General features: G+C 45.6%; 1 protein-coding gene across 3 annotated transcripts in view; it reads left to right on the top strand.

Annotated features, from left to right (window-relative positions):
* SBNO2 (strawberry notch homolog 2) overlaps nucleotides 1–12,848 on the top strand; it is a 133,165-nt gene that overhangs the window by 79,439 nt on the left and 40,878 nt on the right. For all 3 annotated transcript variants that reach the window (XM_087922699.1, XM_087922698.1, XM_087922700.1), the window contains 6 exons: nucleotides 1,756–1,852; nucleotides 5,288–5,448; nucleotides 5,585–5,718; nucleotides 9,824–9,914; nucleotides 11,285–11,428; nucleotides 12,202–12,319. In XM_087922699.1, coding sequence (XP_087778825.1) covers nucleotides 1,756–1,852; nucleotides 5,288–5,448; nucleotides 5,585–5,718; nucleotides 9,824–9,914; nucleotides 11,285–11,428; nucleotides 12,202–12,319 — 745 coding nt within the window. The remainder of the gene's footprint in view (nucleotides 1–1,755; nucleotides 1,853–5,287; nucleotides 5,449–5,584; nucleotides 5,719–9,823; nucleotides 9,915–11,284; nucleotides 11,429–12,201; nucleotides 12,320–12,848) is intronic.

The raw sequence follows: 12,848 nt of genomic DNA, 5'->3' as shown, positions 1-12,848 counted from the left end.
CATGATCACCAACATCCGATGGTGGATATGGAAGGAGAAGGAGAAGGAGAAGGAGAAGGAGAAGGAGAAGAAGAAGAAGAAGAAGAAGAAGAAGAAGAAGAAGAAGAAGAAGAAGTAGTAGTAGTAGTAATAATAATAATAATAATAATAATAATAATAATAATAATAATAATAATAATAATAAAAAAAAAATAAAAAGGGACATGGAAAGGCAAAGGATTAGATGGCTAGCACACAAAGACACACACAAAACACAATTGAAGGCCAAAGAAATAACGAAAAGAACTGACAATTGTTAGGAGCAGGAAAGTTGAAGAGAGGACAGAGGCTAAGTTTGGCTGCAAATGACCAAGCCTTAAGAACAAATGCATACAGGTGAAATGAGAAGAAGGCAACAGACAACAAGTACTGCCATTGCAGACTACTTGATTAGCAGCTGCTAGAAGATTACACAGACCGACTGCAAACAATGGCCTGACAAGGTAACCACAACAGGTGCATTGGAAGATCTGTGAGAAATTTACCTGCAAGGAAGAACTATGGGACCACAAAAATAGAGGAAATAAAAGAAAATGAAGTAGTTAAACTGCTCTGGGAGTTTGGGATGCAAATAGACAAGTACCTGACACACAACACACCAGACTTAACAATTGTTGAGAAGAAGGGCAAGAAAGTCAGGATAGTGGACATCGCAGCAGATACTGGACACGTAAATAGCAGAAGAGAAGAGAAAAAAACTGGAGAAAATCAGAAAATTTAAAGATATGTAACAGAAAATCAAATGAAATAATTGCGGTCATTAATCAGCAAATAGAAATACAACTGTGGCAAAAGAAAGCAAAGGTAGTGATCGATGCCTTGTGTGCAGTCCCAAAACACCTGGAGCGCTATTTGAACACCATTGACATTGACAAAATCCCCCTTAGTCAATTTGCAAAAGGCAGCATTATTCAGAACAGCTTACATCCCACAACAATACCTTTAACACCATAATATATATAATATACAATAATAATATAAAATATTTAATATATAATATCATATAAAATATATTATAACTGCCTATCCCAGATGCTTGGGAAGGACTAAATGAGTGGATAAAAATGCCAAATCCAGTCTAAATATCTGGCTGACTGTGGAACCAACAACAGCAGCATAATAATAGAAGAAGCGTGATATTTCCTTCCTGATTCCTTCTCGATACGAGAAATAATCATATTTACAGTTCCTTAATATTAGACTTTCCAACAATAGGTTTCCTGGTGCTTTGGGTTATACAGTTCAGAGAGTAATAACCACATCGCGTGTATTCTTTCTCACTTCCTATATTTTATTAAAAGCCCATCAACATATGTCTTAAAACCAACAGCTGCTGAGACAACATTAATGTTTTATTGAGAATCTAATTTAAATAATGTCAGGCATGAACAATCAGGTCCACCTGTGAAGGTTTCAATTTATTATTTTATTGCTCAAGCCCACATACAGGAATCTTCTCGGACTAACACTTTGCACCTGGGTAAAACTAGGTAAGATTGAACGGCAATCAAGGGAAATTGGACTTTGTCCTGTTGTGACTATGTAGTCACAGCTATTTCCCACTTGACTCCACTCCCTCTCAGTCTCTATCCAAATGCGAACCCTCCCGTATCTCCACCTCTTGATTCTGGGAGCATCACTAATGGACCACACGCCTGCTCTGTTGCCCCTTTGCTACTCGCCTGTCTGACATTTCTGTTTTTCATTCCATTTCAGTCCCAAACTCAGGTAGAAGAGGAAGAGGAGGGCGAGGATGATGAAACAGAGGAACTGGGTCACACAGAAACGTACGCCGATTATATCCCTTCTAAATGTGAGTGGGTCAAACCCCTGGCCGTGCTGTTTCTGCTTTATATATGTGTGTGTGTGTGTGTGTGTATATATACAGAGGTGGGATTTAGCAGGTTCTGACTGGTTCTGGAGAACCGGTAGTGGAAATTTTGAATAGTTCGGAGAACCGGCAAATATCACCTTTGACTGGCCCTGCCCCCATCTATTCTCTGCCCCCCGAGTCCCAGATGATCGTCCGGGTCTTCTTTTATTTGGTTTTCTCTTTACATTGTATATGTGCTTAATGAACGTCATACTGCTGAGTCCATTCGTTTACATCGTGATACTTCTTACATTCCTAATTTCTACCTCTGATGTCCAACCATTGGTAAAACAAGTCCCAAGTCCGAAAATATTCTGTGTCTTTTTCTTCTATCTTCAGTGTTAATCTGTCCACTTCTTCACGGTCCATTTTTTTAAATTATATGTTCTTCCATGGATGTTGCTTCGCTTTTCCAATGTTGCACAAACACAATTCTTGCTGCTGTTAAAACATGTAATATCCAATGTACGTTCCTTTTATCCATATTTTTCTAGTATTATGCCTAACAAAAATAGTTCTGTCTTAAAATCCCAGGCGTTTTCTTATGTGGAAAGTCCAGTCTTCCCCAGCTTAGTGCTCCCAGATTTATTAGAATTCATTTCCCAGAATCCTCAAGCAGGAAAGTTCTGGCAATTTTAGGAAGGAAAATTTAATCTTTCCTACAGCAGGTCTTCCCAACCTTGGCCACTTTAGGAGAGACATGGACTTCCAGAATTCTCCAGCCAGCCGTGAAGTCCGTGTGTCTTAAAGTGGCCGAGGTTGGGAGAACCTCTTCTAGCAACCAATGGAAGGCAGGGGTAATGTGGTGTTGAACTTCCTGACACTGCAAATACTTGAAGCCTCAACTATGTGGGTGGTAGTGGGTGGGGCAGGTTGTGTGAGTAGGAAATCCCCTAGAACTCCTTACAACCAAATCACCATTTTCCTCTTGGTGTATCTGTAAACAGGATAGCCATAAGTGCTTCCTTGGTTTCAACATGGTAGTCGCATAACAAGGAACAATGAAACCAGTGACTGAGTCACAAGGAGAGGCTATATCTGCCTCGATTAAGATTCTTTACTTTGGACTCTGCATTGAGTCGAAGGTTGGACTTGACAGCTGCAGGAATTCCTTTCCATCTGTAGGATTTGGTGACACAGAGAAGTAGGTTTGTGGGGTCAACAAGAGGTTTCCATCTCATTCCATCCCACACAATTGCCTTTGAGTAGACTTGCACACTGGGCAAAGTCTACGTGTAGTTTGCATGAAAATTTGACCCTGGGGTATTGTGTGAAACTGGTCATTTGTGGCTTGTGAGATGTGGGTTATAGCAAAGGTGGACAACATAGGAAGGGTTGGTGGAAAGGAAGGCAGAATGGCTTTCAGTCCTTCTGTGGACATCGCTGGAAGTGGTGGGAATGAATTTTAGGGACCCAATTTTGGAGGGAGAATTAGATTAGGGTAACAGTACTAGCTTTTTGTAGCTAGTAGCAATACGCAATAGCGCTTAGACTTACATATCGCTTCACAGTGCTTTACAGCCCACGCTAAGCAGTTTACAGAGTCAGCCTCTTGTTCACCAAAAATCTGGGTTCTCATTTTACCAACCTCGGAAAGGTGGAAGGCCAAGTCAATCCTTGAGCCTGGTCAGGATTGAACTCCTGGCAGTCAACAGAGTTAGCCTGCAATACTGCATTCTAACCCCTGCGTCACCAGGACTCCTGATGAGCTAAACTGCTCGCTTCCTCATCTTTTACACACACATACACACACACATACACACACACAAACCATGACTTAATGTAATGCTTGAAGAAGGCTTTTGATTCAAGGAGTGGGGGGTTTGTTGGGATTTGTATTTGGGATTTTATTTCTGTAAGCCAAGGGTGTCAAACTTGCGTCGTCACCGTGTTGTCACATGACATATCGTGACTTTTTCTCCCTTTCGCTAAACTGGGCCTGGGCAGTGTGTGATGCATCTGGCCTGCGGGGTATGAGTTTGACAGCCCTGCTGTAAGCCACCTGTGGTCACTATGAATGAGTTCAGGCAGACGTATGAATTTTTCTAAATAAATGAAGGCTACTGCGTAACCGATTTGGTGATTAGTCTTTCCTCTTGTCAGGTGCCAAAAATCAAGGCAGACACTGTGATTTTTCCTAGCAGGTTTCTTCGTTGTTCCTCACCTGTAGACAGAATCTTGCCCCCCCCCCCCCACCAACTAAAACATGCTAACTCCTCCTTGAAAAGGTATACACTGGGGGCTGTTAGGGAGGAGCTGTCCTCACCCTCTTTTCTCCCACACAATCTATCTGAAAGGAGTTGTTTCTTGCTCCTCCAGAATGCGTCCCCTCCCTCCTTGGGAATCCAGACTACTTTCCATCACACCTCCTTAAAAATTGTCCCAGCCTATCAAGGGTGATTTTCTCTATCTGGAAGGACGAGGGGATTCAGGAGGGCTAAAATCTTAGTGAGTTTCCCTGTGCAAAGCAGCCACGGATGGATGAGGCGGAGAATAGTGTTTAATCCCTGACTTCCTGATTTGGTAAACTCCTGCCTCCTCCCGTCTTAAATCTTTGTTTGTCTTCAGGGCACGACTGAAGAGGCTGTTGACCCTTGCAGCTAATGCCCTAGCTAGCACTTAGGGAGAAACCATTGGCGGCTCCTGGGCAGACTTCAAGAGTAAGGCAGTTAACAAACAGAGACTATCTCTGACTGGAAGGCAAGGGTGGCCAGAGATCAACTCAATACGGACAATGATCAGGCAACAGAATTTCATTTTTAACATGGGCCGGTGTGCTCGCAGTAAAAGAATGACAAAAAAATGACAATCAAGTATGAAGTAAAGTACCTGCTGTCTCCCACAGTACCAGTTCTGAAGAAAAATCCTTTAGGTATCATAGATACTGGAATAGTTTTCTTTAGGTATGAAATTAATTAGACAGCAGCTTGCTCATAACCTGTTCTGTTTTACCATTTCATTGGTTACATACTGGTGGAGGCAGTCCTTGACTTATGACCACAGCCCCAGAATTTCTCCTGCTGCTAAGCGAAACAGTTGTTATGTGAGTTCTGCCCTGTTTTACGACTAGTCTTGCCACAGTTGTGAAGCGAATCACTGCAGCGCTTAAGTTTGTAACCTCGTTGTTAAGTGAATCTGGCTTCCCCATCGACTTTGCTTCTCAAAAGTCGATTTTTAGACATCGTCCTTTACAAGTCAACAAATCCCCCGTTCCTCGCTGAATGAAAACCGGCCTAGGGCCCCCCAAAGTTCCCCCTTCAAATAGAGTTTTTAACCGAATTGTTGGCTTGTTTGGTCTAATATGCCCTTTGACCCTTTCAGAGAACTTCAGTTTTCTCCAGAGAAGCTGAGAAACCTTTTTGCTTCATCTTACAGCGAAAATTGGGAAGCACCACCCTGACCGAGTGGTAGAAACCAGCACGCTTTCCAGCGTCCCTCCTCCAGATATCACCTACGTCCTCTCTCTCCCCGAATCGATTGCCGAAAACGGGTTGCTCTCTGCTCTGCAGCTGGAAGCCATAATTTACGCCTGCCAGGTACGTGTGGAGTCGCTTTGGGCGGGATGAAACACCGCTAAGATAGGATCATGAGCTTGGGAGAGGCTGGGGAGTGGCTCCTGCAGCGCCCCCTGGCTCGATTCCTCCACTGGATTCCTCTCTGCTGGATTTCTAGGAACACGAAAACTTGCTTCCGAATGGTCAGAGAGCCGGATTCCTGATAGGAGACGGTGCAGGCGTCGGGAAAGGCCGAACCATTGCAGGGATCATCTACGAAAATTACCTGAAGGGGAGGAAGAAGGCTCTGTGGTGAGTGATCAGATCGTCCCCCCGTTCTGTGTCAAAGCTCTCATAGACTGCCGTGTTCCTTTCTGAGTGTTTAGGTGTTAGGGATACACCCTAGCAGAATCTGCACGGCAGGCAGGCAGGCAGGCAGGCAAAATATGTGAGATAGACGTTTTTGTACCTTACACTCAGTAAAACAGATACACCGTGCTAGTTAAATAGTTTATTCCAGTAAGAGTTATAGCATAGTCAAACATTCCATATATCATTCACTAATTCAGTCCATCCAGGGATTATTCAGTTGCAAATCCCAGTGTCGAAAAAGAGAGGTCAGTAAACTTACAAATATCAGTCCACTAATATATCTTCTCGCAGTAGAGATAGGAAGAAGTCAAACCTCCTCTCTTCCTTCAGCAACTCAGCAGTAGGGAAAACACGCAGTTAACAAACCATCAATCCATCAAACCAGCAATCGTCAGGGAATCGTCAGGAATCAGTAGGTTCTCTTGCTCCCTCTTATGGTGGTTTACAACCGCACCCAAAATTACATGCTTTGCAGTTTAAAGTGACACACACTTAAACTTACAATCATAGTTTATATATATTATTTTACCCAAACTACGTTAGGTAACCTTGTTATTCCTAACAATAGGGCAGTGGTGGCTAATCCCTTTTGGGGCTCCCGTGCCAATAATGGCACACATGCTTGCCTGCTCACGCTCACATGCCCTCACCCAGAAAGCAATGCGCACGCCCCCCCCATGCCTCCTGCGTGCTTCCCATGTGCTTCTGCACATGCGTGAGTGTGTCCACGCTACCGCGCCCCTGCACATGCGTGCCAAATACCCGACAATCAGCTCTGCGTGTCCCTTCCGGCATGTGTGCCATAGGTTTGCCTCCACAGGTATAGGGTCCTCAAGGCTAAGGCCCCAACTTAGTTCAGGAAAGAGAATTTGAGTAGCTGTTCTGTAGTGGGAATTTCTCTCTCTCTCTCTCTCTCTCTCTCTCTCTCTCTCTCTCTCTCTCTCTCTCTCTCTCTCTCTTATGTTCAGTTGTGTCCAATACTGGCCATTTTCTTGGCAAGGTTTTTCGGAAGCTTTTATTTTATTTTATTTTATTTGTTCGTCAAACATGTACAAGATAACATTATATGGACATAAACATGAACAAAGGGAGTGAATGCAGGTAAATGGGGGCAGTAAGACAGGGATGGTAGCAGAGGTGAGTATTCAGCAGGTTCTGACCAGTTCTGGAGAACCGGTAGCAGAAATTTTGAGTAGTTCAGAGAATTGGCCAATCCCACCTCTGACTGGCCCCACCAACCCCATCTATTCTCTGCCTCCCATTGAGTCCCAGCTGATCGGCTGGGTCTTCTTTTATTTGGTTTTCCTCTTTACGTTCTGTATGTGCTTAATGAACATCGTACTGTCTGGAAAGCAGGTTAGTGGGGTAGGGAGGGAATGGAGATTTTGGAGTAAACTTCCCCCAGGAGTTGGGAAGGAATGGGATTTTGCAAGATCCTTCCCCTGGAGTGGGGTGAGAATGGAGATTTTGCAGGATCCTTCCTCTGCCACGCCCACCAAGCCATGCCCATAGAACCAGTAGTAAAAAATTTTTTTGAATCCCGCCACTGGACGGTAGGCACGCTGGTGCACTTTTATGCACGCCCCCTTGAAGGATCTCTTTAAGAATGGGGTGAGGTCCACGGTAGACAGTTTGAGGTTGAAGCTGTCCAGGGTTGAGGCTGTAACCACGGAGTTGGGTTCCAGGCGTTGACCACTCTGTGGCTGAAGTCCTATTTTCTGCAATCGAGTTTGGAGCAGTTTACCTTGAGTTTGTATCGGTCGTTTGCCCCGTGTATGATTGTGATTGAAGCTGAAGAAGTCGTGGACAGGCAAGACGTTGTAGCAGACAATTTTGTGAACTATGCTTAGATCGGACCGCAGGCGGCGCAGTTCCAGATTGTCCAGGCCCAGTATTTCGAGCCTGGAGGCATAGGGAATTCTATTGTGAGTGGAGGAGTGGAGTACTCTTCTCGAGAAATATCTCTGAACCCACTCAGTTGGGTTAAGGTCCGATATAGAGTACAGGTTCCAAGCCAACGAGCTGTATTCGAGAATTGGTCTGGCAAAGGTTTTGTATGCCCTAGTTAGCAATTCAATGTTACTGGAGAAGAAGCTTTTCCAAATAAGGTTAATATTGTCTCCGTCCTAACGCTTCCAACCGGCTTTCATGCCTAAGGTGGGACTAGACCTGGTGATTGACCCAGAGTTAGCTAGCTGGCTTTTCTGCCTAAAACAGGACTAGAACTCAGTTTCCTTGTTTCTAGCCTTAACCACTACTAGATCAAATTCCCCCTGCCGCCTCCCCGCCCCCCAAAAAGGAAGTATGTTGCCATTGCTTCCTTAGTAGGCCTGATAGAGAATGATTGGCCTAAGTTCACCCGGCTGGCTTCATACCTAAGACGAGACTAGAACTCATGGTCTCCTCCTGAATTCTAGCCTGCTACCTTAAGCACTACTACATCAACCTGTATCGGGAAGGAAGGAAGGGGAGGAAGGAAGGGGAGGAAGGAAGGAAAAGGGAGGGAGGGAGGAAGAGAACAGAAAGAAGAAAGAAAGAAAGAAAGAAAGAAAGAAAGAAAGAAAGAAAGAAAGAAAGAAAGAAAGAAAGAAAGAAAGAAAGGAAAATGGAGGAAGGAAGGAAGGAAAAGGGAGGGAGGAGGAAGAGAAGGAAAAGAAAGAAAGAAAGAAAGAAAGAAAGAAAGAAAGAAAGAAAGAAAGAAAGAAAGAAAGAAAGAAAGAAAGAAAGAAAGAGGAAGGAAGGAAGGAAGGGAAAGGAAGAAAGAAAGAAAGAGAAAGAAAGGGAAAAAAGGAAAATGGAGGAAGGAAGGAAAAGGGAGGGATGGAGAAAGGAAGAAAGGAAAGAAGGAAGGAGTAGGCAGTGAGCGAGAAAGAAAGAAAGATAGAAAAAAGAAAGAAGGGGAGAAAGGAAGGAAGGAGGGAAGGAGAAGGCAGGGAGGGAAGGAGGAAGGAAGGAGGGAAGGAAGGAAGGAAGGAAGGAAGGAAGGAAGGAAGGAAGGAGAAGGCAAGAAGGAAGAAAGGAAGGGAAGATAGAATATGATAACATATAAAGTATGATAATATATCTGACATCTTTGGAATGTCATTCCTCCTATGGGTCAAATTGGCCCTCACTTTGATGACCTTCCAGATTTTGAACAGTGTAGCTCTAGATCGCCTACCAGAAACAAAACGAACTTACTTAGTCAGCCACAACCATAACAAAAACTCATTTGCCACCGGCTTTGCATTCCGGCCACTTCTTCTGACTCTCGCAGCCCCTCCGAAACCGTGACCTCAAATCCTTGGGACCAACTGGCGAGATTTCCTCTTGGAGTCTGCTGGGAAACCAAAGAGATAAAGAGGCACGAAGCCTTCAGATGAGGGTTGGGGGCCACCCAGAGCCAGGGCCACATTCTCCCCCCCCCCCCGACTCCTTTTATGTCCCACTGCTGTGAAGGGATGTTTTTTTTAAAAAGGAGTCCCCAGCCACAAACAGGCAACTACGTGAGTGAGAAGGAGGGGGAGGTTCTCTTGTGTCATGAAATAAATGCAGGTCGTCCTCGACTTACGACAGTCCCTTTAGTGACGGTTAACAACGGCACTGAAAAAAAGTGACTTACGCCCGTTTCCTACTCCTAACAACCTTTGCAGCATTCCCCCGACGGTCACGTGATCAAAACTCAGATCGTTCCTATTTATGACGGTCGTAGTGTCCCAGGGGGGTCATGCGATCCTCCTTCGCGGCCTTCTGACCAGGAAAGCCAACAGGGAAGCCGGATTCGCTGTAAGAACCGTGTGATTGACTGAACAGCCACAACGATTCGTGTCACAACTCTGGCAAAACAAAACAAAAAAAAAAGGCCGTAAAACGGGGCGAAATTCCATTTAACCACTGTCGTGTTTAGCAACAGAAATGTTGGGACTCAGCTGTAAGTCGAGGACTGGCTGTAAATGAAAATACGGTGTTTGATAGGCTGGTAAAGCGGCTTCCTTTATAAAACCTCTCCCCCCCCGTTCCTTTTGGCTCTTCCGCTCATCCGTCTCACCCCCTCCCCTCTTGTCAGGTTCAGCGTCTCAAATGACCTGAAATACGATGCCGAGAGGGACCTGAAGGATATCAATGCGCTGAACCTCCCTGTCCACGCTTTAAACAAGGTACGCACAGGTTGTGTTGTTTTTTATTCCTCTATCCTTTCTTTGTGTTCCCACCGACCCCCAAGCCCCCACCCCATGGGAAAAGCTGACCAGGAGCACCGAGAACTCGGCACGGGGGGGTTCTGCCTTTGCCTATATTTATTCCTGTTATGTTTGTTTGTGATGGTTTCATTTAAGGAAATCAAAATAATCATGGGCTCTCTTCGTTTTGGATATTTTATTTGTATTTTGGTGCTGTTCTAAGCCTTTGAGAATATCATAGATCGGATGGCATTGCATAATTATTGAGGGAAAGAGAGAGAAATGTCCTTCCCTCCCTCCTTTCTTCCTTCACTCACTCATTCCTTTCCTCCCTTTCCTTCCCTTCTCTCCCTCCCCTTCCTTCACTCCCTCCTCCCTCCCTCCCTCCCTCCCTCCCTCCCTTCCTTCCTTCCTTCCTTCCTTCCTTCCTTCCTTCCTTCCTTCCTTCCTTCCTTCCTTCTCTCCCTCCCTTCTTCCTTCCTTCCTTCCCTTCCCTTCCTTTCCTCCCTTTCCTTCCCTTCTCTCCCTCCCCTTCCTTCACTTCTCCTCTCTCCCTCCCTCCCTTCCTTCCTTCTTTCCTTTCTCCCTCCCTCCCTCCTTCCTTCCTCCTTACTCCTTTCCTCCCCTCCTTCCCTCCCTCCTTCCCTCCCTTCCTTCCTTCCTTCCTTCCTTCCTTCCTTCCTTCCTTCCTTCCTTCCTTCCTTCCTTCTCTCCTTCCCTTCTCTCCCTCCCTCCTTCCTTCACTCACTTACTCCTTTCCTCCCCTTCCTTTCCCTCCCTCCTTCTCTTCCTCCTCCCCTTCTTCCTTTTTTCCTTCCTCCCTCCCTCCCCCTCCACTCCTTTCTTCCCTCCCTCCCTCCCTTTCAAATTCTGAGTTTGATGTCCACACATCTTAAAGTTGCCAAGGTTGGCCTAGATTGTGCAGAGCTGCCTTTGATTTCTCTGTCCTGCCGGGAATGCTGGGACTTATTTCGGGCACAGAAATGCATCCCAGGTAAATTGACAGAGGTCCCTCCCGAGGGGAAATCACATTTTTTGGTGTTTCCTTAGCTGAGGCAAATTTTAAGGCAGGTGGACCTCAACTCCCAGAATTCCCCAGCCAGACAAACACTGACATTTTTAATACCGGGCCCTGGGTGACCCAGTCTGTGGGAACTTCTGCAAAAATGAATAGCTGAATCTTCCTTCTTCAGAGTCAGGCGCTTGGACTTAAAATCTTAAAATCTCACTCCGTGCAGGAAATGGTTTCTCAGCCTTGGCAATTTTAAGATGTATATCGAATACGTCAACATTGTGAAAACCTCTCGTCTCTTTTTTTTTGCATTTTAAAAAACCTTTTCCTCCTGCAGATTAAATATGGTGACACGGCTACCTCGGAGGGGATTTTATTCGCCACTTATTCCGCCTTGATCGGAGAAAGCCAAGCGGGCGGCCAGCACAGGACCAGGTTGAACCAGATCCTGGATTGGTGCAAGGACGATTTTGATGGTGTTGTATCCTAACAGAAATAAACCAGCCGGCCTCGGTACATTTTGGGGCTTTGGGTTAATACAGAGACGGTGGGTAGCTCTCGACTTACAACCATTCATTTAGTGACTATTCGAAGTTCCAACGGCACTGAAAAAAGTGGCCCAGGACCATTTTTCTCACTTAATGACCGTTGTAGCATCCACACGGTCACATGATCAAAAGTCAGGTGCTTAGCAACTGGCTCATAACTACGATGTCCCTTTTGCGACCGCCTGGCAAGCAGAGCCAATGGGGAAGTCAGATTCACTTAACAACCAGGTTGCTAACTTAAAAACTACAGCGACTCACTTAACAAGGGTGGCAAGAAAGGTCGTAAAACAGGGCAAAACTCACTTAACTGCCTCGCTTAGCAGCAGAAATTTTGGGCTCAATGGTGGTTGTAAGTTAAGGACTATCTATATTTTGGCCCTCCTTTTAGCAGCCTGCGGATTATAATTGTTGGATTTCTTGACTGCTTTAATTTTTCTTACTGCTCTGCAACCGGGGATCGTTTTCTCCCTCCCCAACTCAAATCGGGCTATTCTGGGTAGGTCTTCATTTGTGTTCTTGTGGTTGCCATCTCGATTCTTTTGACCCCACCTGCAGACAACCCTGCCCAGGGTCACAATGGGCTCTCCCCCCCCCTTGCCTTCAGAACTGTTTTCCTTTGTCGTACACGCCGCCCCCCTCTGTCTGTCTACCAGGATCCCTCCGCCCTTTTAAAATTGTTTCCCCTTAACAAGCCTCCCGCTCTCAGATTGTGTTCGACGAATGCCACAAAGCCAAAAATGCCAGCTCTACCAAGATGGGCAAAGCAGTATTGGACCTGCAGAAAAACCTGCCTCAAGCGAGGGTCGTCTACGCCAGTGCCACAGGTGAGTGATGTGCATCGCGCTGAGCACATTTGCAGGGAGGAGTCTTATCAGCCAGAGAATCCACTCTGGGCAGTTCCAAATCAAGACGCATTGACACTTGGGGGGCGGGGGGGGGTAGACTATTTCCGGACATTGAAGCTCCAGTCCCTGCCAGGGCAGCATGAACCCAGCTGGAGAAGGGCAGCCTCACCCAGCGCTTCGCTTCCATGCCAGCTTCCTTTTCCCCCAAGTTTGCGTAGACAGGCTAGCTCTGAACATCTGTTTCTGGGGAACAAAGGATGTTGTCTATAGACTTCCCAGAAACTGTGACACGTTTCTTTATTCCGGACCATGTGGGAGGGGTGTGGTTCTAAAAATGGTGAAAAGACAAAAGGGAAGGGTGGGAGAGAGGAAAACGGACCTGAAGTTAGGAGGGGATAAGACAGACAGACAGACAGACAGACAGACAGACAGTAAGATTGATAGTAAAATTGATCGATAGTAAGATGGATGGATGGGTAGATAGATAGCTGAATCTCAAAGTTTAGAT

Source organism: Pseudonaja textilis, chromosome 1 (genome assembly GCF_049901715.1).
Source record: "Pseudonaja textilis isolate UNSWEBS1 chromosome 1, rPseTex1.2, whole genome shotgun sequence".
In the NCBI taxonomy this organism is placed as follows: Eukaryota; Metazoa; Chordata; class Lepidosauria; order Squamata; family Elapidae; genus Pseudonaja; species Pseudonaja textilis.
The sequence above is the reverse complement of the archived record's forward strand: the minus strand, read 5'-3'. Positions and strand labels throughout refer to the sequence as shown.